This window comes from Mauremys reevesii, linkage group 7 (genome assembly GCF_016161935.1).
Source record: "Mauremys reevesii isolate NIE-2019 linkage group 7, ASM1616193v1, whole genome shotgun sequence".
NCBI lineage: Eukaryota > Metazoa > Chordata > Testudines > Geoemydidae > Mauremys > Mauremys reevesii.
In genome coordinates, this window is record NC_052629.1 from 106453022 (window position 1) to 106474084 (window position 21063).

Below are 21063 nucleotides of genomic sequence, written 5' to 3' on the forward strand. Positions count from 1 at the left end.
TTTTACTTGTTTCACAAATGTACAGAGATCAAAGAGGAGCTCTGATAAAGCCTAAACCAGCAAAGGGCAATCTGGTTAAGTAGGAGTATAAAATTAATTATAACGTGATAAACAGAAGGCTTTAAACAGGTAAGTCTGGTAAGAAGGAACATTAACAAACACAGAAAACACAACCTGAAGGAAGTTACCATTAGGGAAGCCTCCAAAACAGCAACAAAATCAGCTCCTGAACATCAGCCTGCAGAGAATATTCCAACCCTCAGTAAAAACCATGGGCCAGACTCTGCGGTCATTCTTCAGGCAGAGCTCCCATTGAAGTCCATGGGAGCTTTGAGTGTAGATCAACTTCTCTTCTAACTTCACGTGGGGGTGGGGAGTAGCAGACTGTAGAGAAGCCTAAACAAGGGGCCCAAAGCAATTTCTCAGTCCATATTCAAATAGGAAACTGGCAGAGTCAGGTCTCACTCTTATTCGATTTTTATTCAGTCCTATACTGGACAAAACTTAGGTTGATTTCAGCAGAAGGTTTCCATGAGTAAAAACCGAGTAAAGTCTTCAGGACTTTGCCCAATAACAATCCTTAGTATTTACAGAGCACTTCACAAATACACCTCTACCCCGATATAACGCAGTCCTCGGGAGCCAAAAAATCTTAACGCGTTATAGGTGAACCCACGTTATATCGAACTTGCTTTGATCCACCGAAGTGTGCAGCGCCCCCCACCCGGGAGCGTTGCTTTACCGCATTATATCTGATCATGTTATATCGAGGTAGAGGTGTACTAATGATCTAATCCAGTGGTCCCCAACCTTATCGTCTGGCAGGCGCCAGACGAAGGACCACTGTGGCGGTGGAGCACCCACCGAAATGCCGCCGAATTTTGGTGGCAACGCCTCTCGATGACGCCACTTGCCGTCGACAAGTGACGTCATCGAGAGGCATCGCCGCTGAAATTCGGGAGCAACTCCTCTCGATGATGTCACTTGCCAACGGCAAGTGGCATCATCGAGAGGCATCCCCGCCAAAATGCCGCTGAAATTCGGCGGCATTTCAACAGGTGCTCTCCTGGGGGCCAGGACGCGGGGGCATTAAGATGGCGCCCGCGGGCACTGCGTTGGGGACCACTGGATCTAATCCTTCTCATATCCTGGTGAGGAAAGGAAGTAGCCTTCTCAGATTTTAACATATAGGAATGGAAAACAAATGACTTGGCCAAGCAGAGTAAGTTATTGACAGTGCCAGGATCAGAACTGAGATCATCCTGGTAACCAGTTTTGCACATATGCCATATATTGCTCCTTTGCAATGTCGCCTTTTTCTGGTTCTGCTAAGAGAGGACTTAGCCAGTGTACAGCTTGTGAGGTAGTTTTCAAGATCAATATAATCTATCAATCACCTACACTCCGGAAGCTACTAAACTACCTGTATGTACCGTAGCTTCTGCTTAAAATGAGTTTTTACAGAGTATTTTTGGCCCTTTTAACATGCTTTCCTAACTGGGTTTCTTAGGATTTTGAAGGAACTCAAATAAAACTCCAGAGATCAGAACCAAAGGGGTACAGGTTTGTTTATAAGCTTCAAAGGCACCCATGCAAAACTGTGTGTGTATTGTGGCATGCACAGATACTTGTGCAAAAAGACCCATATGCACAGGCAAGCCTTGATTTGCACAAATGCATCAGGCTATTTGCACACCTGAACGGGGTGCACACGCTTTTGCCGATTTGGCCCTTAAAGATCACTTGACTTCAGTGGAGATAAACCAGGGATGAATTTGACGTTGACTCCTATTGAAAGGTGCTATATTGCAGTGGTTCTCAGCCAGGACTCTGGGGCCCACTGTAGGGCGGCGAGCTGGTTTCAGGAGGGTCTGCCAAGCAGGGCTGGCATTAGACTTGCTGTGGCCAGGCCAGAAGAAGTCCCGCTGCATGGGGCTGAAGCCAGGTGCCCTGAGCCCTGCCACCCGGGGCTGACACCGAAGCCTGAGCAACTAAGATTTGCAGGCCTGCTGTAGCGTGGGGCCCCCGGCAATTGCCCTGCTTGCTACCCCACTACCACCGGCCCTGGCTTTTATATGCAGAAAACCAGTTGTTGTGTCACAGGTGGGCCGTGGAGTTTTTATAGCATGTTGGCGGGGCCTCAGAAAGAAAAAGGTTGAGAACCCTGCTATTTTTTATTGGTTTCCTTTATGAGAGGTGGGAGAGTGAATCATTATTCTAATGACAGAGGTAGTAGTTACGTAACTACACCAGAGATGATGTACTGTGTGGAGCTGCCTGGCATTAGCTGTGGGCATTCTCTGCCTAAGGCCAATCTCTTCTGGAGTTCTTTGCTGAGGTCCAATAGCTAACCGGTATTGGGAGAGCAGCAACCGAGTCTGTGTTAATCAGACAGTGAGATATTCTGAGTAAGACATTTCATGCACCTGCCTGACAGGTGGGAGTCGGGCTGATGTATGTGGAGACTCAAGTTGTGCTGCAGAGAAAAAAAAAGAGCTAATATGCCAATTATATAGTGTGTGGAGCAGGTAATGATTATGCTGAGAGCCAAAGAGAGAAAAATGCAAAAGGTCACATTTAGCTATTGTATTATATTCTCCTACATTATACCAGCATAAATCCAGATTAATTACATTGGGTTCAGTGGAGTTAATTGAGTTCACACCAGTGTAAATGAGAACAGAATTAGCCCAGCAAAAGTTGGATTTTTTCCCCCCTTTTCTCCAGTGAGGTTCTACATATTTGGCTGCAGGCTTGGCTGCTGTTCATTGTTTATCCATCTTAACTTTAGTGGATCAAGCCAAGTCTTCCTGGAGATAGCCAAGGCTTCATAGAGGGAGCTGCTCTGGAAGGCAGACATGTGTCTCCTGGAAGGCAGACATGTGCCTCGGAGTTGGATTACTCATGTTGGACTCCAGGCTTTTAAAAGTAGGTTTTTCCTTGGGGGGGATTAGAGGGACTTGGATCTCAGAAAGTGCCCCACTAAGTGATTCCGTAAAACATAATCTCTCATTCTCTTGTTCTGACCTGAGCAGTGAGCAAGTATTGTTTCAGCATCTCCATCAGGCTATTTGATTGTTATCCCTTAGGAACCTCACCCAGTGGAACATAACTGAAGGAAATGAAACTCCAACCCCATTAATGATTCAGACAATGCCTTTCACTAAACAAACTCAGCTTTCTTGGCTTTTCCTTGCCAAACAGAATGGCCCCTGCCCCTCCCTTAGAGACGCCGTAGGCACTTCCTGTAACTGGGAGTGGCTGTGTAGCCACCAGTAGTTGGCAGCTAATGGGATAAAGTCCCACAGTCCCTGAAGGTAACATATGACATAGGCTAGAATTGTAGTCACAAGTGGCAGCTTAGTGTTAATTCCTGTGGCACTGATGGACAGTACGTGTCTGCCAGCCATAAACAGACACTGTATCTTAATGGACAATAGCGTAGAGACCTTGCCAACAATAGATGAATAGATTCATAGCAAAAAATGAAACGTTACAATGAGGGAAATAAAAGATCCAGAGCTGCGCATTGCACAGCTATCAGGCAAGCAATGTACTGTGCCTCACTATGCAGCTGGCTAAATGCTATAAAGGTCTTATAATTAGTTTCAAATCCTGCTGTCTTCTTCACTCAGTGAAATTCCTACTGATGGACTAAAAACTGAGTGTAGAGCTGAGGGTTTGTCACTGCAAGATTGCAGAAGTGCCAAGATCCATCATCAAGTTCCAAGTTATTTTGGATCAGAAAATAAAACTCAAGACTTACATTTTCCAAAACGAGACACCCAGAACGAGTGGACAAGTAGAACACACCAAATAAGGACGCCCTTTAGAAAATGTAGTGCCATGTGTTACGAACTTAGAATCCCAAAAGACAGCAATTAGCACTTAGCCTGTAAGCCAGTAACTCAAACTACAGGACAGTCAACCATCTCATAGATAGATAGAATTTATAGAACACAGCATGCAAAAAATTGGTTAGGTTTGCAAATTCTAAATGAAATTAACTTGCACTTTGGTTGAAATAAGACAACAGCCGGTAAGGTTAGACTGGATTAGCAAACTCACTAAATAATTAAATAAAATAAGACCTCCTTAGAGGAGCAGAAGCATTATCTCATTGCAGATCGTTGATCTGTTTAGTCAGGTATCTTGTCTCTAAAAGTGGCCACTTCCTGATGCTTCAGTGGAAGGTACCAAAAAAACACACACACCTCAAAACAAACAAACAAACAAAAAACCAAACCGTAATGGTTAATGATTATTAAGGCTGGGAATCGGTCACGGAAGTCATGGATTTTGTGACTTTCCAGGACCTCCATGACTTCTACAGCTGGCAGGTGCAACTGAACCCAGGGCCGCCCAGCAGCGGCAGCGGCAGTCCCAGGCGATGGGGCTACCTCCCGCTTGTGATGGCGGTCCCTGGTTGCTCGCTGCCAGCAGCAGCAGTGGTAGTCCCGGGCTGCCCCCCCTCCTCCCAGTACCAGCGGCGGGTGCCCCAGAGGCCCCCATCCCCTTCGAGCACCAGCAGGGACCCCGGAGCCCATCCAACACCAACGGGCACCCCGGAGCCCCTCCCACCAACAACAGCGGGTGCACCAGCGGGCGCACCAGAGGCCCCCCCCCAACCAGCAGGTGCCTCAGAGCCCCCCACCATAGCACCAGCGGGAGCCCCAGAGCTCCCCCTCCAGCGCAGTGGCTGCACCCCTGGAGCCCCCCAGAACACCCAAGATTTAGTCAGGGGTATATAGTACAAGTCATAGGTCATGGGGCCGTGAATTTTTGTTTATTGCCCATGACCTGTCCATGACTTTTACTAAAAATACCCATGATTAAATCTTAGCCTTAATGATTATCCAGCATCTTATCTTTCTCCTTCCCCAAGCTTCCCCTACTGTTCACTAGTATGTATATAATAACAGACCGTTTTCCTAGTGCAGGAGAATACCATAGTGATTAAGTAGTGGTAAAACAAACGGTTTGTGTTTTTAGCTGTCAGAGTGGTAGGGAGCTGTTGTTGCAGAGGGCCATCTTACAAGAACACTGGCCTTTCAAATGTTTAAGGCACTGGGGCTTGACTGTCCCAGGTTTGACTGGCTCAGAGATACATGGTGTATGGAAAGGTTTTCATCTCTATAGGTACATACGGATGCATGAATCTCAGAATCATGTTCCAATTAAAAACTTCTTGTAGAGCTAATGTCAACCCAAGCTTCTAAATCTGTTTACCGATCAGAAAGCAGCAAGGAAGTACTAGGCTTATGGCTATCAAATGGGATAATATGAAGCATGATTTTTATGACTGTGCACACGTTATAACATGTACCAAGCAAGGAATGGCTGTGGCCTGGCATAAATTTGCTGGTTTGTTTGGGTCTGATGAAAATGTTTATTTTCAGCATCATAACACTGTGTAAACGTAACAAGCCAGAGTCAGCTGAAGTCATTTGAGTTGCATGCAGAAGAAATTTGACCTAATGTCTGAATTTGGGTTTACCGTTTACTTGCCAACACATTTTGATGAATGCATAATTTCAGATAGTCTAGCTGTAAAAAAAAAAAAGTTGTTATTCCTAAACTGTTTTAGTTAAGAACTCCTGGATAAAAAAGGCACTTGTATGTAAAATAATGTCATGGTTTATTATTTTCACATGGCAATTCATCATTTGCCCACTATTAAATTAACTAGCCCCTGTGGTTGAATTTGCTTTTGGTTTTGCATCAGGGTCAGTCATGCCCTCGGATTTTTAATTAACTAACCAACCAACCCTCACACTAGGAAAATGTGTAATTTTATACGTGCATATAAGAAGTTAACTGAATATAAAAGTTATTTGCTTTTACTGATGCCAAGTGAAAGCAGTGTCATTGTGAAAATAGAATAAATTGAAGATGCTCTTTCAGATCCTATGGTCCGATTAGGAGAAATGGCTTCCCATTCCAGCTTGTTAAGGATAAACCATCACAATACTTTAGTCAGAGCCAGACTATGGCAGGCTGTAAATGATACAAGATTCTAGGAAGAATTAGGGCAGTGGCAAAGAGCAATGGATGTTACTTAAAAAATGTGAGAGTACTGTACACTCCAGCGGAAGACATCAGAGTGCAATATGTATTTCATTTGGACTTGCCCATTGAGAGGAGTTAAAGGGATTCAGAGATGCGTGCATCGAGTAAGCAGCAGCAACCTGAGAAACTCTGCCCCTATGGTTAAGGTGTAGTCAATGTCCAGACTCCAGAGGAACATTTTTCACACCGCAATAACAACAAGGACAATAAAAAGATTTTGCGGTCCGTTCAAAAGTGTCCGGCAGTCTGGATTTGGCCCGCAGTCAGCCTGTTAACTACCTCTGCCGTTGGGGGTGCTGAGGCTCAGCACCATCACTTACTGGTGCAGCATGCGTTCCCTGTACACCCGCTGCCTGCAGCTAGTCAGCACACAAGGACTGCACATCTTTTACGCCTCCTAAATCTGGCAGCTGTCACCCTCTTAGAGCAGTGAGGCTCCAGTGCCAATGTACGCAGCCTCTCAGTGCTCATTGGCCTGATCCCATGCCCAGTGATGTCAGTGGGAGTCTTTGACTCAGTGGAGTGTTGGCAGGGGTGAAAGTAACTTAAGGGACTTACCGGTACGCAGGGCAGCTGGGGTCCTGAGCAAGGGGGGGGCCTCTGGACCCCCGAAAGGGCGGGGCCTTGGGCAGAAGGGGCGGGGCTGGGGCCAGACTCCCCCAGCCAGCCCTTCAGCACTGCCCGGCCCGTGCCGCCTGGGGCTCCAGGGGCGATTTAAAGGGCCCGGGGCTCCGGCTGCTGGCGCAGTAGCAGTAGCGGCGGCTGGGAGCCCCAGGCCCTTTAAATTGCTGCCAGAGCACCGGGCCCTTTAAATCGCTGCTGGAGCCCCATGGTAGCGGTAGCGGCGGCCGGGAGTCCTGGTGCACTGGTGGCGATTTAAAGGGCCAGAGGCTCCAGCTGCTGCCAGGAGCCCCGGGCCCTTTTAAATTGCCGGGTCCGGGGGAAGCTGCCCCTTTTGGCCCCCTCCCCCATCAGCGGTCTTGCCAGTGATGTGGGCTGTGTACTGGCTCTTACTGGTACGCCGTACCATACCGTACCGGCTTCCTTTCACCTCTGAGTGTTGGATCAAGCACAGGAAGTGTTTGCATCATATTCCGACAAGGTCTTGCATAGGTAGAGACTTCTGTGTACTTTTTGAGGCCTATTTGTATCCTGGTCAGTAAAGGAAACGTGTGCGTTAGTAATGGGTGACCTTTGAGGGAACTTAGTTTGGTTAAAGAAGTTTTGTACGGTTGGAGTTCTCCCAATAATATCTGTTTAATACATTCATGCCATTTTTTCTCTTTAGAAACCAGAAACATGGCAACAAAGGAGAAGTTGCAGTGTTTGAAAGATTTTCACAAGGACATCCTCAAACCTTCCCCTGGCAAGAGCCCTGGGACACGCCCTGAGGACGAGGCAGAGGGGAAGCCACCTCAACGGGAGAAGTGGGCGAGTAAGATTGACTTTCTGCTGTCCGTGGCTGGTGGATTTATTGGTTTAGGCAATGTCTGGCGATTTCCGTATCTCTGCTATAAAAATGGCGGAGGTGAGTATTTTTCTCTCTCTCTCTAATTCCCTCTCATTCATCTATACATTCATCCAACCATTCATCCTTCCAATACTGTAGCATCGGAGTGTCTCCCACATATTTAAAATCAAAATAACCATAACAATTTCTTTTCTCTTTCCCAACCTGTAGGCGAAATCGCTTGATTATTTCATAGTTAATATCCAAGCTCTGTTATGAAAATACCAAACAACCTTGAATTTTACTATTATAGTTGAACTTCACTTTTAACTTAAAAATAAATATAGACATTAATTATATGGATCCATATTCTCTGTGTAAATGTAGAATAACTCCAATTAATGGCGCTACTCCAAATTTATAGTGGTGCAACTAAGACAAGACTTGAACTGAACATTTCTTTTGGGTTTTAAAATAAAAATACTGCTTTAGCTTAAATGAAATGAAAGTAGAACTAATCCTCATCATCTTTATAGATGTTCACTTTAAAAAGGAATGAAAATGCCTTTTCACTTTGGTTTGTAACCATTCTATTTTTAATCTTTGAACAGGGGAAATAATCCCAGAAAAGTAAAATTGTTATATGTGTACAGAAGGGTATCAAATGTGTTGCCTTGTTACATATATCTACCGCAGCATGTGTATTATTCTTCATTTTGAATTCTCTTAATCTTTATTGTACATCATTGTGTTTTCTCTACAGGTGCATTTCTTATACCTTATTTCATTTTCCTGTTTGGGGGAGGTCTTCCTGTGTTTTTCCTGGAGGTGGCGCTAGGACAATATACCTCTGAAGGAGGAATTACATGCTGGGAAAAGATCTGCCCTATTTTCACTGGTTAGTTATTTTCCTGCCATATCACGGCAGAAGACACAGTTAATGAATGTAATGACATGTTACTTGGAAATTTTCAAAACAGTTCTGCTAGACGCACCGATGGCAGAAGGTGTTATTAATGGGTAATTTCCATTTCGGCAACCAGTCCTGCAAAGTGCGGAATGCTTTCAACTCCCATTTTTTCAAGACCAAGGCCCCGGTTCATCAAAGCCCTTAAACACGTGCCTAACATTGCCACTGTGGGGTTTATGCATAAATTGAACTGCCTTGCTACATAAGGATGGGATTGCTTAGCACTGTGAATGTGTTTAAGTGCTTTGCTGAAGCACTGAATACACTATGGGGGAAGTTCACCCCTGGGCAGAGGGCCACCACGAGGCGTATACACCACTTAAGCTGCACTTAAATCCTCAGATATTAGGGCCTGATCCTAGAAAGGGACTCCCGTTGATGTCAGTTGTCTTTGGATCAGGTCTCTAAGGTACACCCTTGATGTGATTTATTGCTTAAAAAACAGGGGGGCAAGTGTATTCCCTTCATGTCCATCAGAGCTGCTATTTGTTGTAATAGCTGACTATAGGATATTGGTTCCTGGAAAGGAGAAATCACAGTATTAATTTTTGTTGCTGTCGTCTTGTTAACTGACAGAAGTGCCAATAAATAAGAAAGAAATTGCATGTTGTGCTCTAACTAGGCCCACAGCAAGAGGCTGTGCAATCTGTGAGAAAGAGAGAAGGCATTTCACATTATGTTGCAGAGAGTTGGAGAAGGTAGTGTTCCCTTGAAATACTAGGGGATCAGAATCTTTTCCATAGTCTGATATCCTTTTGCTAAAGTGCCTTTCCAAATATTATCCCGGACTGGAAACCAAACTCTTTTTGCCATGCAAAACCTTGCCATTGGCGTCACAGTTATATTACATGCACAGCGGGAACGTGAATGGCTTTCTGTGGAAAGATCCTGGCATAGAGCTTTTGCAATAATTAGATCAGACTGTGAAAAACAACTCTGATTGCTCCATATTATTATTAAAGGGCATTTGCCAACAAATGAAGAAACACTTGCCGTTCACAAGAATCGTGCTAAGGCCACTCTGAAATGTAATGGGAATATAAAATTAAAAGCAGGTTACCACCATCTTTTAGAACCCCTACCTGCATCCCACACATTGACTGGCTTCAGAGAGACACTGGGAAATGAACTGATTCGTTAGAATTAACCCCCATTAATTATGAGTGATTACACTGGATAGAGATGCACTACTTTCCTTTTCAAAATGTAAGTGGGAATGGGCACCTAAAATTGACTTAGGCTTTGATTCTGCCACCCTTACTGATCCTGAGCAGTATCTTACTCCTTGAAATGAATGGAACTACCCAAATAAGTAAGATTGTATCCAATGGGCCAAATTCTCAGCTGTTATACTGAAGTCAGTGGAATTATCCTGATTTACACCCCTTTCTGTTCTCCCCCTTCATGCTCTTGGTTTAAATAAAAATCACCTTGGTATCCCTGGAAAAGGAAATTTATGGTTCTAATAATATGGCTAAGTGAATGTTCTTACTGAACTGTAGAATAGATAGTACACTCTTTGCAGGCACAGGGAAGGGGTTGCACTCAGCACAAAATTCTTGGCTGTGGAGAATCACATTGCAATATGGTTTAAGGCTGTGCAGTATAAGGCAGATCTGCCAGGTGTTGACACAGTATATCAGTAAGCACCTTTCATATAAACCTATTTATTTAATGTAATTAATTCATTAATTCATTCATTTCACAAACTATTGTAAGTCATTGCTGGGAAAACAGTTTTTCTCACTCCCATTCCTAAATGGAACATTAGCTTCAGAAAGCCCTTCAAGATTCTAAATACTAGTGGTCAGAAGGTATCAGAAGAAGGATCTATATGCAGGCCTTTTGTGTCTTACTTTAAACAAAGAGACTGGTTCTCCTCTGACACAGAGGTATAAATCAGAAGTAATGCCAGTGAGATTACAGTGGTGTGAGAGGAGTCAGAGCCACAGAATAGTTTCGGAATTTAATTCTACCAGAGCTGCATTCCATCACCTCCTTGATTGCCATTTTAAGTTGTGGAGGACGTGGCCTTATCTGCCCATGACCCTGTGTTTAAAAACAAACAAGGGACATTTTTTATTGTCAAGTATTGATAGCAGAGTTAAACATTGATCTCATTAGCAATAACAAGCACAAACAGCAGACTTCCTTTGCAAAAGAGAAATGGGTGCAGAGACTACGGCTTTCACTTCACTCGCTTTGGAATTTTTAAACTCGTCTTATTTTGCACATCCACTGAACCTTCTGCCCAAGGATCTCATTAATACCACTGCAACCACTGGTGCTAGTGAGAATCAGTAACAGTAGCTTGATTATGCTTTAGTTGCATGTGCTGTTTAATGGGATTCAGTTTCCAATAGAGGTATATCCTACACCAGGATTTAAAGCCACAGTATTAAAAAATAACTTTAAATGTCTGAGATTTTTAAGTGTTGGAACAATAAGTGACCATTATGTATGTGTTTTATTTATTTATTTATTTATTTTGTATTAGGAATCGGTTATGCTTCCATAGTGATTGTGTCCCTTCTGAATGTGTACTACATCGTCATCCTGGCTTGGGGAGTGTACTATCTGTTCCAGTCATTTCAGAGCGTCCTACCTTGGTCACTTTGTGGTCAGAAGTGGAACACACCTACTTGCGTGGAAGACACTCTCAGGAAGAACGAAACACTCTGGTTGTCACTGAACATTACGAACTTCACTTCGCCCGTCACAGAGTTTTGGGAGTAAGAACATGCATAATTATTTTTTAGAGCACTTTATTTAAAGGACAGAAATCATAAATGCAAATAGCTTCTTCTATTGAAACTCCATGGGGAATTTTGGATAAGGGAAAATGAATAGATCTAGGTAGGAGGCCTTGCTTACAGCCTGGCTGAATAATTGATGGCCAGCAATTAGAGAAGGTGCACTGGTGCTGACCCCAAAGTGTAGACAACAGCAAGCCAGGGTGCTGAATCAGGGTTATACCCAAGCATAGATAAGGCCATAATGTCACCTTCTTATAGGGTGACCAGATGTCCCGATGTTATAGGGACAGTCCCAGTATTAGGAGCTTTTTCTTATATAGGCACCTATTACTCCCCAAACCCTGTCCCCATTTCTCACACTTGTTATCTGGTCACCCTACCTTCTTAGTGCCAAACGCTATGTGCAGCACTGATCCTGGCCAGTCCTTAGTGTTGTCCCATCCAAGTACTAACAAGACCCAACTGTTCTAGCTTCTGAGATCTTAGCCTAAGGTGGTATGGCTGCAAAAACCCAACCTCAAAACAAAAATCCAGCCTCAGAAACTACTTTTAAAGTAACGTTAAGGATCTGATTTGAACCCACAAAAGCAAGTGAAAGCAAAAGCTTGTGCTAACAGTATTGTCTTAATTCTTGTGGTACTTGGGTATTGCTGCACACATGAGGGTAAATTCAGACCTACTGTAAGGTCTGCAATGCCATGGATTTCACTAAATCCATGCATTTGACCTATGGCATAGGAGATAGCTCAGTCTTCTCAGATCCTTGCGAAAAAAAGGACAATGATCAGTGTTAATGGATAATGAACAGCCTGGGTTTTCAATCATACATTTAGGCCTGGTTTACACTGTGGGGGGGAGATCGACCTAAGATATGAAGTTGACGTATCTTAGGTCGACTTACCTCGCATCCTCATGGTGCGGGGTCGACTCTCCACCGCTCCCCCGTCAATGCCGCTTCCTCCTCTCACCGTGGTGGAGTACAGGAGTCGATGGCAGAGCAATCGGGGATTGATTTATCGCGTCTACACTAGACGCGATAATCCCCGATAGATTGATCACTACTCATCAATCTGGCGGGTAGTATAGATATACCCTAAATTGTAAAAACAACGAGGAGTCTGAAGAAGTGGGTTTTTTCCCCACGAAAGCTTATGCCCTAATAAATCTGTTAGTCTTTAAGGTGCCACCGGACTCCTCGTTGTTTTTGTGCATACAGACTAACATGGCTACCCCTCTGATACTTGGTACATTTAATTGTGATTTTCTTTGCTTCTGGAGAGAAGTGAACTTCTAAATTACATAAAAACTCTATTTTTTATTGAAGGAAGAAGGAATGGAGAGGAGAGGCACAAGGCCCCCAGATGCAAAGGGTATTTAGGCACCTAATTTAGATGCCTAAATACCATTGTGTATCTGGGCCAAAAGATATTCATATGTAGTGTATATAAATGCATAGATTCACCCAATAGAGTACAGCAAGTCTCCCCAAACCTGTCTTGGTTTGAAAGGATTTTGGTTTTGTTTTCTATTGTGAAAAATACCCATTCATCTCTAGGGTGTGATTCTCTACATCAGACATCAGTTTGGAACACTTCATTTACAAGTACCTTGAGAATAGGAGTTTACAATGGAAACAACGACAGACCATTAATTATGGTTTTGTGAGCACAGCTGTTGTTGCCTTTCTCCCTCCCTTCCTTGTTAATACACTTTCTAAATGTATAACAAATCACTTACTAACCTGGCGAAGATGGCCGGCCATTAACGTGGCAAAGAAAACTGGCAGAGATATTCAACACTGCCCGTTATTGTACTTTTCTGTGATCATTTGTCTTGCACCAGCCTACTGTGTAATCTTGGAGAAGATCTTGCTTTTGCCAGATGCCTGGAGTTTGTCAGGCTTAAGCTTCTGGTCACAGTTTCTCCTGCATTTCACATTATAAATTCTGTTTTGCACAATCTGATTTCTGAATGGAGAGGCACCTCTGCAAACAGTGTATTTGCACAGGCATCAAACATTTGCAGAATAAAAGGGAATACAAAGAAGATCTGTGTGATGTAAGACCCCCCCCATGAGCAGATTCAGAGATTATTTTCTTGCTTGGCTTGCCCTGGTGGTTTATTATTAAGTGTAGCATTTGCTTCGATCCCAGGTTGACTTCTTCAGGCCACTTAAATTCCAGTTTGACTCCTTGAATCAACTCGAACACCGTTCTGTATTTTATAAATAAACATAAGCTAGTTGCCACACCAGAAATGACATCCACGCTGCAAATATTTGGCAGGTGTTACGTTTGGAAAACGAATCCTAGAACTGTGCTGAAACTTGTAAGCCAAGAGCTGCAGATGAGCCGGTAATGTAGAGTAGGTCTTGGTCCATCAGATGGTTGGTGTAACTCACAGAGTGCATCCTGTATTACCAATTTTTTCAGTGTGTCATTAGCACTGAGTTTCTGCGCTACGTGACAGTTACTTTCCCAGTTCTGATTTCCTGGGTGGTGGACTGGTCCCTCTAAAGATATGGGGAGTTGAAATGATTTGCTAGACCAGGGGTCGGCAACCTGTGGCACGCGTGCAGTATGCAGCAGCATGCCATTAAAAATCCTGCACGGCCCGGCCCATTCTTCTCCACCCTCCGCCTCCCCCACCCCTCCCGCGGGGGTAGGGGCCAGAAGTTTGGTCCTGCTGGCTCCCCTGCCTCTTCCCGCAGTGTGCTGGGTTCCTGCCCCTCCTCCTCTCCGTCCCTCCTTCCCTGCCGGCTGATCAGCTGATGGTCCTTGTGAGGGATGGGGTGGGGGAGTAGCGGAGTCAGCTCACTGCTCCTGGCAGAGGCAGAGAAGAAGCGGGGGCAGGGCCTTGGAGAAAGGGGGGTGGAATCAAGGCATATCCCCTCCAGCCCCCTGCTGTGAGCACCCCACGACCCCAGCCCACACCCCCAGCCCTCTGCCCTGCCCCGCCTCCCACACCCAGCCCTCTGCCCTAAGCCCTGGAGCCCCGCACACCCCCCAGGTCCCTGTCCTGAGCCCTGCACCCTCCTCACACCCACCCAGCCCTCTACTTGACTCCTTCACACCCACACCCCAGATTCCAGTCCTGACTCTGGCATCCCACACATACCCAGGCCCCTCACACACCATGCCCTGACACCTGCACCACCCTCACATGCCCCCAGCCCTGTTTCCTGACTCTTACACCCCCCCACATACCCAGTCTCCCCTACACCCTATGCACCCCCTACATCCTGACTCTTGCACCCCCCCCCCACATCCCCACTCCTACCCTGAGCACCAAACGGGAGCTCCTGCACCCCCCACACCCACTCCCACATTCCCACATGCACCCCTCACACCAAATGGGAGCTGCCCAGGTAAGCGCTCCACACCCAAACCTCCTGCCCCAACCCTGAGCCCCCTCCCTCATTCTAGCTCCTGGCCAGACCCTACACCCCAACCCCCAGCCTGCTCCTTCACCCCCAGCCCTGTGCTCAGTGCACTCCCACCCTCAGCTCAGTGCAGAGAGAGAGAGGAAGAGAATGGGCCAGAATTACCCACTGTATGTGGGCAGAGCCGGGACCCCAGACCAGTAGCGGGCTGAGTGGCTCTGGCAGCCAGGATCCCGGCTGGCAGGAGCTGGCGGATGGAACCCTGAGCGGCAGCGGGCTGAGCCGCTCAGCCCACTGCCGATCTGGGGTCCCTGTCGCTGTTCCCGCACAGCCTGGGTCTGGGGTTCTGGCTGCCGGCCCCTTGCCAGCCGGGGTCCCAGCTGCAGGCCCTGCTCAGTCCACTGCTGGCCTAGGTGAACAGAACCCCAGACCAGCATTGGGCTGAGCGGGCCGTCGGCCTAAGATCAACATTTTAATTTAATTTTAAATTAAGCTTCTTAAACATTTTGAAAACCTTGTTTATTTTACAATACAACACTAGTTTAGTTATATAATATATAGACTTATAGAGAGAGACGTTCTAAAAAACATTAAAATGTATTACCGGCACATGAAACCTTAAATTAAAGTGAATAAATGAAGACTCGGCACACCACTTGTGAAAGGTTGCTGACCCCTGTGCTAGACAGACATTCCTCATCAAGAAATCAAAGACCAACTGGAACAGGACAAAATGCAATCTCCTAATGGAGATAAGAAATCAGACTAAAGAGTTCTTGCAAACATCTAAGCATGAAGAAGGATTCCCTGTATCTTGTGCACTGTCTTCTCCTTACCTCTATCTTCCTCAGCTCTGTTAAGCGTATGCTGTCTCACTTTTACATAAGAAACACAATAATATAACCTTGGCCAGTTAACAATAATTCGTGTTGTCAATCTTACTGGTCTTGGTGGACTCTTTGGGCCTGACCAATTGGGACTTCAACAGTGCACTATTGGGACTTCAACAGTGCTTCCCCTTGTGCACCACCATGCCCCCCATATACACACTTTTGGAGCCTTAACACACGGAAGTGATGTATTTTGCACATGCAGAGTCTAGCATCCTTGTGGCCAGGACTGCCCAAGGGGGGGGCAAGTGGGGCAATTTGCCCCGGGCCCCTCAGGGGCCCCGCAAGCCCTGGCCCGGCAGCGGTCCAGGTCTTCAGTGACATTTTGGTGGTGGGGGGCCCTTCAGTCGCTCCACGTCTTTGGCAGCACTGAAGGGCCCCCCGCCGTCGAAATGCCGCTGAAGACCCGGACCACTGCTGGGGGAGTACAAGCGCTGCAGCTCCCCCGCTTTGCCCCAGGCCCCCTGAATCCTCTGGGCGGCCCTGCTTGTGGCCCCAAAGTGTGTGCAAATGCTAGTTGTACGTGCAATACGTGATTCTGAAAATAAAGCCCTTTTCCTTAGGAGCCAGTCAGCTAGGAAACTTGTTGCCCATGGGACATTTATGTTTGCCACTCAGTGCTCAAGTATTAACAGTCATACAAAAAGCCCACAATGCTTGGAGAAGAGGCTATTATCCTGCGACTGAAGGAATCCACACTGTTTTGTGGTACAGTTAATATCTATTTAATTTTTTGTTTCTGAAACAAAATGCCCTTTTCAAGCTGGGAAACGGATGTGGTTATCTTCATCACTAGTGCGTGGTAAAACTGACACCACACTGATATAATTGGCCCCACTGATGCATTAGCCTCTTCATGCTGAATGACGTGTGCCCCTTCCCTGTCCTGCTGGACATACAGTGGAGCCTGACATTTCAGTTAATCTGAATTAACATTCTGTGAAAATCACATGCTTACTTGAGCAGCAGTAAAAGGGGTTAAGCAAATCTGGCTTTAATCTCAGGAGACTTACATCTTGCTATCATGTGCTTTAGGTCTTATTTCTTCAGATTTTCTTTTAAAGTTCTGAATTTTAAAGTCTTACAAATGCATTAATGCAAAAGGGGTGAGAATTATGGGACAGCTCCCATTAAACAAGAGCTCTGATTGTCTGATGCTGATCAAATGTTTATAAATGGCTGGTAATCAGCAGACCTTGTTCATCCAAATCCAAGAAAGCCTGTCACATGTTCCTGGCATGTAACCCCGAGGAAAGCAAAACAAAACTAAACAAAATCCGACTTAGTCTTATGTGCCCTTGGAGGCAAATAAGATTTATGAAATTGCTTCTTTCATAGCATTCCCTTTAGGGAGTTTCTTGTACACCTGATTATAGTTCTAGTTGTTATTGCTCGTTCTGTGTTAAAAAGCACTTCCTCTCTCTTGGTATGAAATGTCCTGATGGCATTCATGTGATTAATTGACATGAGACACCCTTCAAGGATTGCCTAACTCCTCTCATTCTATTTTTGTGCACATTCTGGAACCAGTTACAACTCCTGTTTTTACATTCTCCGTGTTATTAGTCCATACTGCCTCTATGAAAAAAAGCCCAAGAATCCATGTTTGATATTTGTCCCACTGAATATATATATATATATATATATATACACGACAGAACACATCATGCAGGCTTGATAATGGAGGTTTGTCCATATCACCAAAGCTGTTGTGCAATACAGTTCTTACTCCACCTAGGAATGAAATTATAAAGGTGTTACAGACGCAGACTGAAGTGCTTCTGCTACAGAAATATGTTGGTTTTGGTTGCCTGACAAAACCTAATGCAAACACTGTAGTGGTGTGTGCTGAATTGGCTCCATGGTATTCTACCTTTGCAGGGTAGGGTGGCTGAAGACAGCAAAGGAGCACATCAAACAGTGCACTTGACTAGTCCAATATAAAAGAAAAACCTACCTGGCTCCTAGCAGATGCTGTTCTCTTCCATAGAATGTGAGCCCAGAATCCTGGGTCACATTCTAGGTAAGGTGGCCATCTGCTTTTGAATCTATAAGAGAAAAACAAAGAGTGGATCACGAAACATGCCACATACAGTCTTAGCCACATACATTCACAGATCTCCCGTTTCCGAAAGAAAAAAGGCTATTCAATGTTTTCTTGCCCCAAGCCATGTTGGCTGCTTATTAGCACGTTATTCCAAACTGCCTTTCAGCTTAGAAAGTTAGGCTCCATTTTCTTCTCCCACATACACACACCAGGCCTGATCCTGCTGCTGCTGACTCCAGTGAGTAAGGACTCACTCGTAGGAGCAAGGACTGCAGAATTATACAATTGTTTGTTCTATTAGTCTTTTTCCACAGCACCAAATACACTCAAAAAATGTTTAAAAAATGTAAAGCATTTAGTTCTGAGAACACACACACACGCTGAAATTATCGTAACAATTTTGCAAGCTAATATTAAAAAAAGGCAACCATTTTGGGCCTTCTAAACTGGTCAGTTTCTTTTTATTATCAAAAATTTATAGCACTTTTAGGTCACTGGTTTTATTTATTGTTATTGTTTTTTCCATTGGTAACAAAAAAGCTTGATAGACCTGGGGTGGTGGGAGAGGCGGTGAGGGTGGGGGTGAAGCTTAGTGCATCAGATTGTTATGATCTTGCAGGATTTGGTAAATGTTTTTATCCTGACAAAAATCTGTTTACACTAAACTTGTGTACCTCATCTGCATGTGCAGACACACTGACCTGGTGTGCCCCTTGCACTCCTGATAGTGGGTAACGGTTGGCTGCTGACTTTCATCATTGGGCAAAAAACAAAACTCAGCGGCATTCTTCCATTGAACAAATTAGTCTGTGGACAATGTCCTGCAGTTCCAACACTTTCATTGACTACAGTGAAAGTCTTGCATGACGAGTTCAGGACATGTCCCACTGAGCAGTTTTGTTTAAGTAAGGAATTAGTAAAAAAAAACTGAATCAGGCCTTCAGGATTTGGTCCTTTATTGCAGGCAATGAGTAAAGGTGTGACACAGCCTGTTCACGTTAGAGAAAGTGACGAACATGCCATTTGGAGTGTGTACATTGCCAGAGAAAGGAAAGGAAGAAGTTTTATTTTGATATTTGTTCTTACCCATGGAAATTGACAAAAGAAAGAAGTTAATAAAAACTTGTTTTTATGAACCTAGCAATTCTGATGCTCATGTCTTTGCCTCCCCAGTAGAAATCTGTGTTTATTTTCTAAGTTGAATAACTAAATAAAGTTTATCAAATATCCTTGGTCACCTAAACAAGGACCTACTTGTGATGACATTGACTACCGTTGGCACTCATCAGTAATGTTTGCATGCATCTGAGCCAAGATAAATGGAAAGGGAACAGAAATTGTAACAAATCCAGACTCTGCACTGCAAACCAAAATCCTTAATGTGTTAACTTGAGACACTGTTGTCTCTGATCTCTATAATGATAGTCATGATAACAGACTGAAAAGAAAAAACTGATGTATTGTGGCCTTTTTTAATAAGTCTGTGTCAGACATTATGTGTGATATTGACATACAAGTCCACTGTGGCTTCAAGGCTGTTTTGATAAAGATGCCAGCAGAGCAGTGGTTCTCAAAGCCAGTCCGCCGCTTGTTCAGGGAAAGCCCCTGGCGGACCGGGCTGGTTTGTTTACCTGCTGCGTCAGCAGGTTTGGCCGATTGCAGCTCCCACTGGCCGCGGTTCACTGCTTCAGGCCAATGGGGGCTGTGGGAAACGGCGGCCAGCACATCCCTCGGCCCGCGCTGCTTCCCGCAACCCCCATTGGCCTGGAACGGCGAACCGCGGCCAGTAGGATCGGCCGAACCTGTGGACGTGGTGTGGACTGGCTTTGAGAACCACTGCAGTAGAGGTCTGGCTTCTATCTCCATGAAGAACAATTATAGCAAATAACTTCAACACTTGCAACATACTTATATGATCATTAGCTTCTAAAAGGAGCCTTGGTCAAGATGCTGTATAGTATGTTGGTCAGACGAATCCTACAGACAGCAGACATACCCCAGGGCTTAATCCCGCAAACCTTTAGTCATATGAGTAATGCTGTTAGGCAAGTACATGTTCATAAGCTTGCAATTTTAAAGTATAACCAGTCCAATCATTGCCATAAGTAATGTGTGTAAACTTGCAGAGCTTATAAAAAAACTCCCGACTAACTGCTTTGTTGCATCTTTGTCTTGCTTCTGTTCCTTTCATGCATTAAGGCGCAACGTACTGAGCTTGTCTACGGGGATTGAAGATGTCGGTGTTCTCAAGTGGGATCTAGCCCTGTGTCTTCTCTTTGTCTGGGTGATATGTTTCTTCTGCATTTGGAAAGGTGTCAAGTCTACTGGGAAAGTAAGTGCTCTGTCTGCCCCTTTACGATCACTCCCTTAGAAAAGTCAGCAGTACAGTGAATACTAGGCTGTGTCTTTTGTCAATAAATAGCGACAGCTTCCGTGCAAAAAATGTATTTTCACACTGAGTAAGAGATAGACTTGACTGGTGTTGGAGGGCAGTGGCCAGTGCCATAGTACAGAATGCCTCTGAACCAAGCGGATGTTAATGGAATGGCATCAAGAATCATATAAAGACAACTCAGGAAGCCTTTTAAACACCGCCATTTAAGACAGTGGAATCTAGCCAGTGCTACCTTACTGGTGAAGGTGCCTCAGGCTTTACTGAGCAGTACACTACTTGCCTCTTCCCACATAATAATAATAGTTATACTACAGTGTGCTTCTATGACATGTCATCCACAGAGCCACCTTCAGTCCTGGCGCAGTGCCACTGGAATCAGTGGATCCACAGTGGGGATAAACTGAAGTCACCGAGAGGGAGAGCTCAGTGGTTTGAGCGTTGGCCTGCTAAACCCAGGGTTGAGAGTTCAGTCCTTGAGGGGGCCACTTAGGGATCTGGGGAAAAAATCAGTACTTTGTCCTGCTAGTGAAGGCAGGGGGCTGGACTCAGTGACCTTTCAGGGTCCCTTCCAGTTCTATGAGATTGTTATAACAAACAACACTAATAATAATAAGTGCTGGATGCTTAGTGCTTTTGGAAAATCTGCCCACTTATTTAGGTGCCCAAAGACAGATTTAGGAGCCTAACTTTAAGCACTCATTTATTTAATGAAAACGCTCCTCCTAAAACAGCAGCACCGTCTTCTTCGCCAGGGTCATTGTCCCAGGGCTGCTCTGACACTCAGATCGATGCCCTGTTTATGCAGTCATTTCGAGTGTGCCTCTCACTGAAGGGCCTGTTTGGCGTATTGAGCTCAGGTCTAAGTTCAACGACATTGATATCTACATTCTATATTTTAGATGCCTGCTGAAGGCCACAGTAGTTAAACATTCACAGACTGCAGACCCTTGGGTGCTCTGAGGTTTTCGTTGAATGGGACCCATCTGTGGTTCTTCACCTCCCCCATGCCCTTCCCACCGCACTCCATAACCACGCCATTCCATATGGTAATAATTAGACAGCATCTGAACCTCATTCCACTTCAGTAGCGTGCCAGGAACAAAG

At 45.0% G+C, this 21063-nt stretch overlaps 1 protein-coding gene across 4 annotated transcripts in view; it reads left to right on the forward strand.

Moving 5' to 3' along the window:
- LOC120409279 (sodium- and chloride-dependent taurine transporter) overlaps nt 1–21063 on the forward strand; it is a 72595-nt gene that overhangs the window by 22760 nt on the left and 28772 nt on the right. For all 4 annotated transcript variants that reach the window (XM_039547052.1, XM_039547053.1, XM_039547051.1 and 1 more), the window contains 4 exons: nt 7358–7597; nt 8283–8417; nt 10987–11221; nt 19764–19896. In XM_039547052.1, the coding sequence (XP_039402986.1) occupies nt 7369–7597; nt 8283–8417; nt 10987–11221; nt 19764–19896 (732 nt within the window). In that variant the 5' untranslated portion in view covers nt 7358–7368. The remainder of the gene's footprint in view (nt 1–7357; nt 7598–8282; nt 8418–10986; nt 11222–19763; nt 19897–21063) is intronic.